The sequence below is a fragment of the Delphinapterus leucas genome, chromosome 2 (assembly GCF_059928025.1).
Source record: "Delphinapterus leucas isolate spDelLeu-1000000601 "Yukka" chromosome 2, BTC_Dleu_Yukka2, whole genome shotgun sequence".
NCBI classification, from domain to species: Eukaryota; Metazoa; Chordata; class Mammalia; order Artiodactyla; family Monodontidae; genus Delphinapterus; species Delphinapterus leucas.
Genome location: NC_143130.1, coordinates 6,529,060 through 6,543,638, shown reverse-complemented (window position 1 = coordinate 6,543,638; position 14,579 = coordinate 6,529,060). Strand labels below are relative to the sequence as shown.

Sequence of the window (14,579 nt, the reverse complement as noted above, 5' to 3'; positions counted from 1 at the left end):
GGTGGTTAGGAAAGGAAACTGGTTGACCAGAGAAATGAATTCAACTCACGATTGGCTCCCTTAGACGGGAGTATCACATTCATCCTTTAAAGAAATGTGACAGATTTAAACAGGTCAAAAACCCAGGAAACCCAGGGTAGTGAATGAAGTGTGACCTCAGGCCGTGTTACGTCAGGAGGATGACAGCAGCCTGTTTGCAGGCAACTGACCCATTGATAATAAGACCCCAGCCAGTGACAGTGGGTATGGGGCCATACCTACCCCCTGGGGGGAAGGGACCAGAACCAGAGAGCTTATCTTCCATATAATGTTGGGATTGGGGAGGGTTCCAGTCACTGTGAGGACAGGAAGGCAGAGCCCAGACCCACTGACTGACCAACATGTGAAACCTACAAGAAGCCTGTGTCTTCTCGGGGGGAAGGCGGGTACTCAGAACTCATCACCACGCACACTACATAAGGACCGCAACATAACAGGACTGCTCTCTGATTTCAGCAATTAGTGGCTTTTGGGCTTTTAGGGAGCATATTCTGCCTTTACATCACTTATCATTTTCTGAAATCATCATGGGCATTTACTTGTTTCTTAATTGTCACCCCCCATCAGCCTCCCCCGGACTGTTGCATGAGAGCTGGGATCTTGTCTGTCTGCTACTTGGTTACACTCCCAGTGCTCAGAAGAGTTTCCAGCACATAGTAGGTGCTCGGTAAATATTTATTTTATGAATGAATAAATAACATATTACAATATACTGTTAGTGCAGAGTGACATTCATTATTTGATTCTAAAATGTCTTCACCTGTTCACCAGTGAAATTCTGAATAAAGGTCATATCTGTAGAGTTAATGATTGAAACCTGAAAGCATAGAAATTAGATAGGTTACATCATTTGGCATAGAATTGGAGCAATTTTTTAAAAGTTTAACTTAAATCATTTTAAAATTTTTGTGAGGAGTCATAAATGGTTAGCTGTACATGTAAAAAAAAAAAAAAAAAAGCCCAAAGGAACGATCTTTAAAAATTCCAACTGAACTTTTTGTTTATGGTGAAATCTGGGATCCTTTCAGACAAAATGCATGCTTACTAATCTGATGTAGAGAAATCTGAATTCAGGAACACTGAGAGCACCTAATCTGATAGTCAGTTAATTGATCTAATCAAAAATTTAATCTAAGTTTCACTTCTGTGCATTTGCTGTTATGAGAAATTGATGACTATGGTTCTCTGCAAAAAAATGAAATTTTAAAGTATTATCCATGTAGCAAAAATATTCCTTTTAAATTCTATCCAGACAGGGCTTCCCTGGTGGCGCAGTGGTTGAGAGTCCGCCTGCCGATGCAGGGGACGCGGGTTCGTGCCCCGGTCCGGGAAGATCCCACATGCCGTGGAGCGGCTGGGCCCGTGAGCCATGGCTGCTGGGCCTGCGCGTCCGGAGCCTGTGCTCCCCGGCGGGAGAGGCCACAACAGTGAGAGGACCGCGTACCAAAAAAAAAAAAAATTCTATCCAGACAACCTAAAATCTATAGATATTATAAGTTTACCAGACTTAAACATTATTTAAAATATAAGTTTTTCCTTTCATAAGGTCGATTTATTTTCCTTTCCTGTTTTTATGGTAACTAGTTGTAATGGGTTTGAATAGTATCCCTCCAAAACTCATGTCTATCCCGAACTTCAGAAGGTGACCTTATTTGGAAATAGGGTCTCTGTAGATGAAATAAGTAAAGTTAAGGACCTTGAAATGAAATCATCCTGGATTTAGGGTGGGCCCTATGTCCAATGACTGGTGTCCTTATAAGAGGAGGAGAGGACACACATAGACACAGATGGAAGAAGGCCATATGGAGACCGCGGCAGAGATTCAGGTGAAGCTCCCACATGCCGAGGAAAGGCAGGGCCACCTGAAGTTGGCAGAGGCGGGAAGAATCCACCCCTACATGCATGGGAGGGATGTGACCGTGCCGATCACACCTTGATTTCAGCCTTCTGGCCTCTTGAACTGTGACAGAATAAACTTATGTTGTTATAAGCCACCCAGTTTGGGGTCATTTGTTATGACAGCCCTTGCAAACTAATACACTAGTGAAATAACAATTGACCTTATTATGTCCACCGTATGGGACATATTAAAATGCTGATCACATCAACAATGGGATCCTCTGCAACTATTCCCAGATTATGCACACGCATAGGGCTAGGCTAGCTTCATGGGCACGTGACCCGTGCAGTCAGTCACAAAGGGTCCCACATGCAGACGAGCCCTCCCCACCCTTTGGATAGCCCAGCTGTCACTGTCCTGAAATTCTTAACAATTTTGAACAAGGGGCTAGGCATTTTCACTTTACACTGGGTCCCACAGACTATGGAGTTGATCCTGCACCCAGATCAGAAAAGAATCTAACCTCCCTTTTCGTAAGCAAACAAGCGTGGATCAGTAGTGCTCACTATTAAAGGGCATTTAAAAAGATTTGAAAACTGTATGCAGCAAAATGTTTCTTTGCGTATGTAGAGAATGTAGCGTGTAACGCCTTCTTAGTACTCACGCATCCAAAATTCTGTGCTCCTCTGGGAACCCCAGCAACCAATTCTGTGATGGAAATAGTCATTTACAAGGTGAGTAGCATAGCATACTGTAAAGCTATACAACAAATCAGCTAAAGAGGGTGCCTCTTAAATGAGTAACTATCACGGGTCCTGTAGAGAGATGGAGGTTTGAAGCCACAGTTTCGCACTGGCTTTTGCTTCTGCTACAGACGAAAGAAAACAGAAGACCCAAAGTCGTACTTTGAGATTTACCTGTCTCCATAACATTCTCCATGTGTTTCTGCCTCCAGAACATAAGCCTGGCTTCTCAGATCTGTGTGTGATTTGTCAGTTAAACCTCGTACTCTGATTTCTCCACTTTTCACTGTCTTTCGTACTAGTCTTTTGTACTAGTGTACAAAGTAACAGCTCCTGTCCCACTAATGTGTTCAAACAATTTCAGTTACCTAAGGAAAAGCCACATACCATAAATGATTGAGTCTTTCCCCCTGGAACAGAATTACAGGACAACCTGGCAGCCAAGGGTACGCGAGGAAGGGAAGCTTCAATAATAGAGGTAGAAAAAGCAACTCTGGTGAAAAGCGGGGAGCATATTCCAATGCACAATGATATGGCTCTAGATTCAGGAAATAGTGGTTTCAGTCCTTGGGTCTGCCATAAACTGGGGATCAATCACTGAAACTGATTTTTTCCAGTCACCTACAATAGATGGGAGTTGGAACTGCCTGATTATCAGAGATCTTTCCAGCTCTCATTTCTATAAATCTAAACTATCCTTTGATTCAGTGGGGTCAACATTTTAGTTTAATTTAAAGAAAGGGGGCCTGGAAAAGAGTCCCCTTCCATTCAAATTTCCCTTCACCCAAAGCTGGTCCTAAAGGTATAGCACAAATTCTAGCATTAATTCTATCTGATGCAATAAACTCTAGCAGAGTTGGGCGCTCATGCTGTTGGAGCGTTAATCATCAGAGAAGATCCATTTGGGCCTAGATGTTGGACTTTTCAGTGGTAAATTTACTCTAATTCAATCAACATATAAATGTTCATTGCAAACATAGGATACAGCACGGAGCAAAGACAAAATTCCCTGCTCTTGTGGAGCTTATACTTGAGCTGGAAGGGGCAGTCAATTTGAAAAGTAGAGTCAAATGTCATGTTAGAAGGGGATGAGTATAGCGCAGAAAAACTAAGCAGTAAAATGTACTGGGAGTGCTGGAATTGGGAGGCGGAAGGAATTATGATTTATTGGGGTGGTCAGGGAAGGTCTTGGCAAGAAGATGACATGTTACCAGAGCCTGAAGAAAGTGAAGGAGTAAATATTATGGAGATCTAGGAGAAGTATGTTCTAGTCCGAAGGAATAGCATGTGCAAAGGTCCTGAGGTAGAAGTGTGTCTGGAGTATTCAAAGAACAGCAGGGAGGGCAGGGTGGCTGGAGTGGTTGGAAGGAGTCAGGGGTAAAGGACTGGGAGCTGAGGTCAGAGTAAATAGGGGCCTCATGAACAGAGTCTTTTAGGTCATTGTGAAGACTTGGATTTTAGACAGAATGAGTTGGGCAGTCACTGGGAGCCAAGAAGTTACACCACGTGACTTCTCTTCCTCAAGGACCACGTTGGCTGCTGGATCTAGGGAAGACCACAGGAGGGCCAAGATGAAAGCAAAGAGGATCAGTTAGGAGGCTGTTGCCACAGTGCTGATGGGCGCTTGGATCAGAGCGGAGGCTGCGGAGGAGGTGAAAAGTAGGCAGATCCTGGCTGTCTTTTGAGTTCAGTTAGCAGGATTTGCTCATGGATTAGATATGGATGGGGTGTGAGAGAAAGAGCACAGTCCAAGGCTGTTGCAAGGTTTTTTGCTTGAGCAGCTCGGAGGATGGCATTGCCATTTACTGAGATGGAGCTGATGGAGGGTAGAGCATGTTTAAGTGGAAAGATCAGGAGTTCAGGTATAAGCTTATTAAGTTTGGAAGAGCCATTCAAATAGAGATGTTGAGTGTTGAGTAGATTCTAGACCTTACACCGTATTCCAGCTTCCTGGACACACGTATGGACGTTTACTAGGGGCACCTAAAAACAGACCACACTCAGATAGAACAGAGCTGACTGATTTCGAGATCAGGCTTGCCAAACAGGAAAGACTAAGGGGATTATACCAAGTGAGATACCCGGCAACCACGGCTTCTCATTTCCCACAAACATTCAGAATTTGGTTTAAAAAAAAAAATCAGCCATCACACTAGTAACTTTGGGGCCTGCAGCCTCATAATGGCTATAACACAAAGGAGTTATTAAATGTAGGGCTGATTAAAAGTTTCAGAATTGTTTAAAAATCACAGTCCTAAAAGAGATTTTTAGGTCACTGCACTTTTCCCCGTGTTTTATATTGGGCTGGCCAAAAAGTTCGTTCAAGTTTTCTGTAACATCGCATGGAAAAACCTGAACGAATGTTTTGGCCAATCCAATAGAGGGCTTCATTTCAACAATGTTTCTCACCTTGCTGAGAGTCCCCAGTAAATTCCCCAGCAGCAACTGAATATCCTGTTTTAAAGCAAGAAACAAGCGAATCACACGTTTGAAGGCTTTACAAATGATCTGTATCTAGAAATGTGAAGGCACTACCATAGTAGTACCTTGTGCAGAAGTGCCAACAAATCCTATTACGTAGAAGTTTAGGGTTCTACAAAGAGAAAAATTAATCAAACCAGGATTTATACTAAATCTTGGAAGCACACTAGATCTGCTTCTTCTGAGCCTGGCAACACCTTCGGATCCTGAGGTCCCTTTTAGAAGTAGGAATGCTTCATTGCCCACCTTGACGTGTGAATGGTGGTTCCTGCATTTTAAGAGTCGCTGACTCCTCATAGTCAGACATAATTACTCTGAGAGGTATCTCTTGTGCTCAGGTTCTGCAATTTCTGATCACCTACAAGGCCTACTTCCTAATACCTTTAATGATGATTTCCCACAAACTTCACTTGGCTCTAAAGTGAGACGAGGTGATAAAAGATAACTACAGTTTTTAAAAGCTCATCAAGGAATCAAAATGCCAATACGTATGATACCAAAGGTGGCAAACGATAGTGATGAAATGGCATTGTGTGGTTTGCACGTAATAAATTTTGAGAACATTCTAGCAACTGGAAAGTCTCTTGCTCTTTTTAGAAACTGGGAAGGGTCATGTCATGTTGCCCAGGTAGTACTGGGCATCCTCACTAATACATAGTATCTACGACTGGTAAAATATTTTATTTGCTCCATTTGCTCCAGAAATATTTTATAGGCTCCATTTGTCATGGAGCCTATAAAACAGCTATCAAACTATGGAGACTACATATAATGGCTGAATCAAAAGAAAAGAAAGCTAAGAGTCCACTCGAAGCTAGTAAGAGAAGAAAATTTGCAAAAGGTGCCAAATATTATAAGTGAGGAATAAAATTTGCTTCCACATTTAATATGCTTGTCTTTTGAGAAACCGCAAATGTCTTGAGCAATGCATCTCACCAAGGTAACTGTCATCGTAGGAAGCAGGAGCCACTTCTGTCTGCTTTTCTCCAGCCAATTTTCTCAGGATATCCTTGAATGAGTAGTTTGCAATGATATCTGCAATACTGGCAGTGATCACCTGACCTGTGTTCAAACAAATGAATAGATTAACTGAATGAACATGAGAGGCAGGCCCTCTCCGCACAGACACAGGGTGTCTGAACAACACACACGCCCTTGAACATGGTCATGAGGTTGCCTGCATTTTCGACAGTGAATTTTCCTGCCTGGCTCTAGAACTGCAGGCTAAGTTTGCTGACAGCTGGTTAGAGCTTTCCATTCTGATAGAAGAACCAAAGATGAACTATGTAATTGTTTTCATACAACATTTATTTTTTTCTGTTGTTTAAATTAAGGTGTAGTTGGTTTATAATATTATGTTAGTTTCAGGCACACAGCATAGTGATTCAGTATTTTTATAGATTATACTCCATAACAGGATAGCCATGGATCCAAAAGATGGCCAGCAATGTTCCACTACAACTTTTATGCATTCCTATATTTATTATGGAAATCTAAGGAAAAAGTGTGATCTCATGCTCTTTGGGAGAAAACTGGAGGAATGTTTTCAAGAGACTAAAATTTAATATTAATTTTAAAGCCAAACTATTCCTTGGGAATTCACACATTCCCACAGTCTTTCTGTCTGAAGTTCCAAAAGAATAAAACTGTTAAATCAGGCCGTAAATATCTCCGAGTGACCTTGCCTGAAATGCCTGTTCTTATATTAAGACAATCGTATTTACACATGAGTTTCTGAACAACGTCTGTAGAATTTGCCAGTTTTCTCTGGGTTAAAGCTAAATATCCCCTTCCCTGCTCCCACAGACACACTGCCTTTGCTTATTTCCTTTAGTTCTTCTATAAATATTATAATCTTAAAACTGGCTGAGTAAAATTTTAAATTATCTATCTCAGACAAATGCTCTCTATCCCCTTGACATGGCTAATTGTCAGCATATCATCTATATCAGACATTTTTTTTTCAACGTAAGGAAAGAATTATGTGAAATTAATCAAGAGCATTAGAACAAAATCTTTTTAAACACATCACTTTTATTTTATACCCATCCTCTGCATAAAATATATTGTTTTCCGGTTTGCAAAATAATGTTTAAAGACTGAAAGGTTAATTATTTGATGTGCATAGTTGTATATGTATGAATTAAGCTTAACAGTAATTTCACGTAAAATTTTATCATAAAGCCATCTCGCCTGTATCTTTCCCATTGGCCTTTTAAACATGATCAGGTCTCCTCCATTAAAAAAAAAAAAAAAAAACAAAACCCAAAAAACTTCACTCAACTATTCATCTCTCTCATATTCTTTTCTATCCTTATTCTAAACTTTACAGCCAAAATTAAGTCTGTATTCTCTGTAATCTCTCTTTAGGCATCCCATTCACATCCACGCCTTTGGTTACCACCACTATGCTAGTTTTTATTTTAGCCTAGATATCCTCTCTGAGTTTAAGTGCATACATCTAAATACTTATGTGAAAAGTCTTGGACGTCTCAAACATGTTCGTACTCAACATAACCAAAAGTAAACTCATCATCTCCCGTCCCCAGTACACTCCAAACCCGTCCTCTTCCAGCTTTCTCCATTTCAGGGACTGGGACCCACCTAAAACCATTCAGCTACAAAAGTCAGAAACATATCCTTGGCATCCTCCCTGTTCACCCACATACATCCAAACCATCATCCAAGCTGTTTATTCTGCCTCCGAAGTATCTCTCAAATTCCGCCCCTTTCTCAGTCTGTACTATGACCACTCTAAGAAGCAAACATCTTCATCTGAACCTTACAGCTGGTTTACCTTATAGACTTAAAACTAGCTTTATAACCTTAGAACTCGTTTGCTGATACTGCACTTTGGCCAACTCCCGATCCATTTTCCACACTGAAGCCAGCGTGATCTTTGTGTAACACACACCCAATCATAAAATCCCATGCTTCAAATTCTCCAGTGGTTTCCCATTATTCTCAGAACAAACAACACATTCTTATTCTACCTCAGGCAATCCATTTAAACTCCAACCACCCACCGGGGATTTTTCATTGTTTTGGAGATAAAGACAAAACTGCTTACCTGGGGCTGCAAGCCCTGCAGGGAGGGTGGGACCCCTCCATCCCACTCAGCAGCTCTTAACTCTAGTCCCCTGATTTCCCTCCATTCTCAGCTCGCCGGGCGCCTTTATGCCCTAGAACATTTTCACACAACCCTTCCTCTCTGCGCCCGGTTACCTCCCACTCGGGGTTCAGGGCTCAGTTCAGGGTTGCTGCTTCCAAATTCGTTGAAGTTAAGGTTGATGCCAGCTTATGTAACACCTTTTTTAAGAATTAGAGGAAGTCATCCCTCCTGGGCAGACGCCATCATGCACCTGGGTTCAGGGCTCCCTAAGCAGAGCACAGGTTGTAATTTCATCTCGTCAGCCAGTGTTCAGAGGACAAAACATACCTGCGTGGGGCCACCCTGGAGAAGCCTCCTATGCTCTCATGGCCCCGTCTTGACATAGCTTCCTAGTGAGTATCATGCCTGGAGTTTCTTAAGTACTCGTGTGAATATTCGATTAATGCCTGCATCTTTCCCCAGATGCTAACCTCTGTGGGTTACTCATTATTGTACCCTCAGCATCTAGCACAAAGCTGGACATGGTCTCAATAAGCATTTGATGAATGAAGGAATTAAGTTGCAACAGTATTTTAAAATATCATTTATATCACAAAGTACAAACTGAAATGATGCTTCCTTCATTGGAGAAACTACCAATATGGAGATAAAATTAACATAATAAAAAGTCAACACTTGATGTTACTTCTGTTTCATCTCCCTGTTGGAAACAACCCGTGGGCATTTCTTCTCTGCTAACAGGACCTACCTTGCCAATAAAAACTGCCAGGGCCTCCAACTATAAGGTCTCCGTTCTACAAAACAGAAACGGCAACAATTGGAAAAGAAAAACAGTTTCTTTTTTTTTAAGGGTGAGAAATCATTGTTCATAAGCATTGCTCTAACAACTATACATAAAAAGTAATTTTTAAAAGAGGCCCTTATATCTGAGTCATGCAGGTCATTTTCTTTCCTTTTATTCCTTTCAATTATTTAGTGTGTTATATCAAATAATTTTAATTAGATTCAATTAGGTAAGTAAAATTCTCTCCCCTGAGAATATATAAGTTCAGTTTTTTGGCACGGCCTCAGGTAAGCAAAATATGTACATCTTCCATGCTGTGCAATTTAGTAGACACAGTCTTTTGAGCCTTAGCAATAAAAAGAAAATTTGATTTCTGTTTATTTTAAGGCCACAGTAATGCCTGGTTTTTTTTTTCTATACATCTGCAAACACACCCCTTCCCAGGAGAGGGAGTGACAACTCCAGACTAGAAAGTAAAAACTTTCCTTTCTACTTAGAGCCCCACCTTCCTTATCCTGCATCCTTAACTTTTAGTGGGGGGTGGGGGGGTGGGGGGGGAGAAAAAGAGTAAAATTTCAGACACTGATGAAATTTACAGTATTTGCAAAACCATGGATGCTTTGCCGCCCACATTCTTATTAAATATCTGTTTTTAATTTGTGAAAGGATAACGTGAAATTAACATTAACACTAATGTGAAATCTAATCAGTCAATTACACCTAAGAGATAAAAACACAGATTCTTGTGATCTTTTTAGAGGCACATTTCTTTACTGAGTTTTTGAGATTTTCATTTAAAAACGAAGCAAGGGGCTTCCCTGGTGGCGCAGTGGTTGAGAGTCCGCCTGCCGATGCAGGGGACAGGGGTTCGTGCTCCGGTCTGGGAAGATCCCACATGCCGCGGAGCGGCTGGGCCCGTGAGCCATGGCCGCAGAGCCTGCGCGTCCGGAGCCTGTGCTCCGCAACGGGAGAGGCCACAGCAGTGAGAGGCCCGCATACCGAAAAAAAGGAAGAAAAAGCAAAAATGAAGCAAGACTGTTGCTTTTCAGCCTGTGTATTTCTTTTTTTTTTTTCTCATATAACCATTTTTAATACATAACAAGCAAAGGAAGCAAGCAGAGGAGATTATCAAAGGGCATTAAACACTTCTCTAAATGCAATACAGAATGTTTTTCAAATCCAGTTCCTTAAACAACTCTCTTCTCTGTGTAGCAAGCAGGTTTCACTGTTTTAACCATTATTCCATGTGTCTTTATTTTTTATTTTATTTTTTTTAACATCTTTATTGCAGTATAATTGCTTTACAATGGTGTGTTAGTTCCTGCTTTGTAACAAAGTGAATCAGTTATACATATACATATGTCCCCATATTTCTCCCCTCTTGGATCTCCCTCCCTCCCACCTTTCCTATCCCACCCCTCTAGGTGGTCACAAAGCCCCGAGCTGATCTCCCTGTGCTATGCGGCTGCTTCCCACTAGCTATCTGTTTTACGTTCGGTAGTGTATATATGTCCATGCCTCTCTCTCGCTTTGTCCCAGCTTACCCTTCCCCCTCCCCGTATCCTCAAGTCCATTCTCTAGTAGGTATGCATCTTTATTCCCATCTTGCCCCTAGGTTCTTCATGATTTCTTTACTATTTAATAAATTGCCGTATGTATAGATTACTTTATTAAAAATAAAGAGCAAACAAAAAAATTTAAAGTTGCCAAAACAGGCCAGGGATATACCTAAAGGTTCTTTTGTTGATGGTGGTTATTGGGGGTGTAAGTGGGAATGAGAGGCAGGGGGTAAAAAAAAATCAAACAGATAAAATAAATTTTAGAAGCTATAAGATCAAAAGAATTTACCTTATAAAAGTCCAGACTAAATCCTGCTTGGCAGTAACCCTGACCTTCAGGATCAGCATTGCCTGGAATGATCAAAAGATACAAATGTTATAACATCATTATCCCCGAGATATATTTTAATAACCAGTTCAGGATACACTGTTGTTTTATCTATAGACTTCTAAATTTAAAATGATCAATATGTGTTCTATATTTATTTTTAAAATTTATTCCAAGTAATTTCTTAAATACATTGCAATCTGTTTTCTTGTCCCAAATGGCACTGTGATTCTACAGTAAGAGCAATAGGAATAATGTTCCTTGGACTTATGATACTGGGTTTTATAACTCATGTTTATTTGAAGAAATAAAACCTCCATCTCCCAACTATGTTCCAAGTTCCCCAACTGGCAGTAATGTGTTTCTGTGGTGCCCACGTGTTCTGAGTAAAGCAATGCCTTGAGAAAGAGAGAGCTAAATTTAGTCACCTGGGTGGACACTTTCTGCTGGGGTCACCGATAAGAGTTTCAATTTCCTGATCTCTCACCGGAAATTAACTTCAAATTCTTCTATTATCATTACGTAAATTAGGACCTGGCATTTCTGATCACATTGCATCTCACAGGGACTCTAGTGTTCACAAAAGAGAAAACTCTCTAGAAATGGCTTATTTTATACTCTCTGCAATGTAATTCACTAGCTGAATGTCCAATAGGACTTTTTTATAATACAGGTTTTTTTTGTTTTTTTTTTTGCAGTACACGGGCCTCTCACTGTTGTGGCCTCTCCCGTTGCGGAGCACAGGCTCCAGACGTGCAGGCTCAGTGGCCATGGCTCACGGGCCCAGCCGCTCCGCGGCATGTGGGATCTTCCCGGACCGGGGCACGAACCTGCGTCCCCTGCATCGGCAGGTGGACTCCCAACCACTGCGCCACCAGGGAAGCCCTATAATACAGTTTTTTAAACCATAGGCAGGTCAACTGTGGATTCCCAGGATATTAGGATCCTGGGATATTAGGATGAGGAATGTACTACTTGTCACTTGTACTTTAAAAGAGTATCACTTCTAAAGTGCTTAAATTAAACCCAAAATATAGTTCAGTAGAGGGAATCTCAGTCATTATACAGTTAGATGCAAACATGCAAATAATTACTCCTTTCTTATCAAGGATACTCCTGAATGGAAGCTAAAATAAGAGGGCAGGAAAGGAAAAGCACATCATCCCAGGAAAAATTTATAGGCTGGACATGTGCCTGTTCCAGAAGCTTTTTGAAATGGATCAGGCCTTTCCAGCTTTTCCTAGAATGCCTTCTGTTTTTTCTTTTCTTTGGTTAGTACTTAGCTAATTTTAGCACTGTCATCAGCCATTCTTTCCAGATGTTCCCTTCATATTTTAAAATACTTTTCTACTTCGTATACTGTATTTTTTGATGATCTGTTTTTAATTCAAATGTCGATGCTTTGTGTATGTTTTTTTTAAGCTAAGTTTTTTTTTTACAGCTTTACTGAGGTATACTTAATATACCAAAAAAATGCACATCTTACTGTGTACGTTTCGATGAGTTTAGACGTATGCCTCATACCATGATACCACCACCACGATCATGGGAATAAACATATTCATCACCTTCAAAAGATTTCTTGTGTTCCCCACCCTCAATCAAATTTGCTTTTTTGTTTGTTTTTTTGTGGTGAAAACACTTAACATGAGATCTACCCTCTTAACAAATGTTTAGTGCACAGTACCTTACAATATATTTTATTTTGTAACTATATTTTGTGGTTTATAATTATGAATGCTACAAAGTTCCTTAAAGTCTCAACTGTCCAGGTACCATTTTTCTAGACGTTCATGCCTGTAAATAGCTGTATGCAACAAGAAATATATATGAACACAAGATATAAGATTATGTGAACATAGATGTGTTGACTGTATTTAAGAAATGTATTTTAATGCATAAATCTTTTTTATAAATCCTTTTGAAAATCGACTCTGACTTTTTCAATATTGTAAATTATTCAGAAAGGAAGAAACAGGACCATTCTTTGAAATCATTTTGCTGCAAAACAGGAAACTGAAAAAATTCAGAGAAAACAGTAATTTTTCATAAAATTCATCGAGAAAGCAACCAACTTCAAATGTTGAAGTGGTGATTATAATAGAAATGGGAGGTTATTTCCTTTGCAAAGTAAGTTTTCCTCTTACAATTATAGTTTATGAGAGCTGAAGGAATCTTTCTTCCTAGAACTTCAGAGCATCTGTGAACTTTACAGTTATGCCCTATAGAGTAAACTCAGGAATCCAGGGAATCACGCTATCATGTGTTGGCTTCCCAAGGAGAATGGAAAGGTGTGTGTAAACCATTGCCATCTAAATTATGAATGACTGTAAGAGCTACAGGCATGTCATTAATATGAATGAGCAGACAACCACCCAAATTGCTGAAAGTGTCAGTGAAGGGGCTTTGCAGTGTGACATGAACATGAGAGGCTTCTTGAAATTCTCTTTTGAAAGTAATATCCCTGTTCTGTGATACTGACCATACGCTCATGAACAAGGTGGCTTTGTGTTTATGAACTGTGAACTCCTTAGGGAACACAGGAAGCCGGCTCCTTGGGTGCATTTGAGAAGGAAATACTTCCAGTAAGAGAGAGACCAGGAGGATGTGACACTGGAGTTGTGTACTAGACTGAACAGAATTCCTGGCCATTTGTTTGGCTATTCTGCAGCTCGACATAAACTTCACCTTTACCTGTGTCAAGCTATTCTTTTATTTAGGAAAGTAAACGCTAAATAAATTCGCAACATAATATACCCGTGTAACTCAAAATGAGAGCATACTATAAAGTTTTAGATAATGGTTCAAACTCACCCTGCAACTCTTATCCACAAGTCTAGATGGCTTATGCTGTATTTTAACCTGAGCTCTCCCATCACATGGGCAGTCAGATAAAAAGGCAGAACAAGAAGCAGTGACATGGTTTCTAAACAATCATCCTTGATGTTAGCTGGAAGAGGATATATCATCAAGGTAAGAGGCATGTGAAGGACGGGCTCCTCATTTCAGCTACAGTAGTTTACTGCTGTGGGGAGGTACCTCTAGCAAATCATAAGAAATGTGATATGGATAGGTGTAAAAATTGATGAAACAAGTTCAGTTTTGAATCTCTGCTCTACCATAAATTTTATGAATAAATTCAGGATTTATTTATTGCTCTACCTGACTTTTTTTTTTTGCCATGATACACGGCTTGCGGGATCTTAGTTCCCCAACCAGGGATCGAACCCGTGCCCCCTGCAGTGGAAGCGTAGAGCCCTAACCACTGGACTGCCAGGGAATTCCCTGACTTTTATCTTTAGCATAATAATAAGGACCTCTTACAGAACTCAGCGGCATGACCTTGAGTGGAAAATGACACAAAATATCCCTCTTAATGGATGATGCCATGCTTGGGAAGCTCCTGCTTTCCTGCTCCAATAACTGCTAAGAGAAGCCCTTCCGGTCGTCCTGTCTGAAACAGCTCCTCTCCCTACCCAGGCACGTCGCTCCCTACTCTTTTGCCTTGCTATGTTTTTCTTTGTAGTACTTTTCACTACCTGCCATTATATTAGAAACTTATTTATTATTTAAACAAATTTTGTTGTTGAGATGTAATTGACATATTAGTCCAAGGTGTACAACACAATTTGATTTATGTATATACTGTGAAATAATTACTACAGTAAATGTAGTTAACATCTGTCACCACAC

At 40.4% G+C, this 14,579-nt stretch overlaps 1 protein-coding gene across 1 annotated transcript in view; it reads right to left on the bottom strand.

Moving 5' to 3' along the window:
- ITGA8 (integrin subunit alpha 8) overlaps positions 1–14,579 on the bottom strand; it is a 178,641-nt gene that overhangs the window by 133,262 nt on the left and 30,800 nt on the right. The window contains exons 5-9 of the mRNA XM_022580578.3: positions 10,848–10,909; positions 8,964–9,009; positions 6,040–6,165; positions 2,544–2,587; positions 800–856 (exon numbers count right to left, since the gene is read on the bottom strand). Coding sequence (XP_022436286.1) covers positions 800–856; positions 2,544–2,587; positions 6,040–6,165; positions 8,964–9,009; positions 10,848–10,909 — 335 coding nt within the window. The remainder of the gene's footprint in view (positions 1–799; positions 857–2,543; positions 2,588–6,039; positions 6,166–8,963; positions 9,010–10,847; positions 10,910–14,579) is intronic.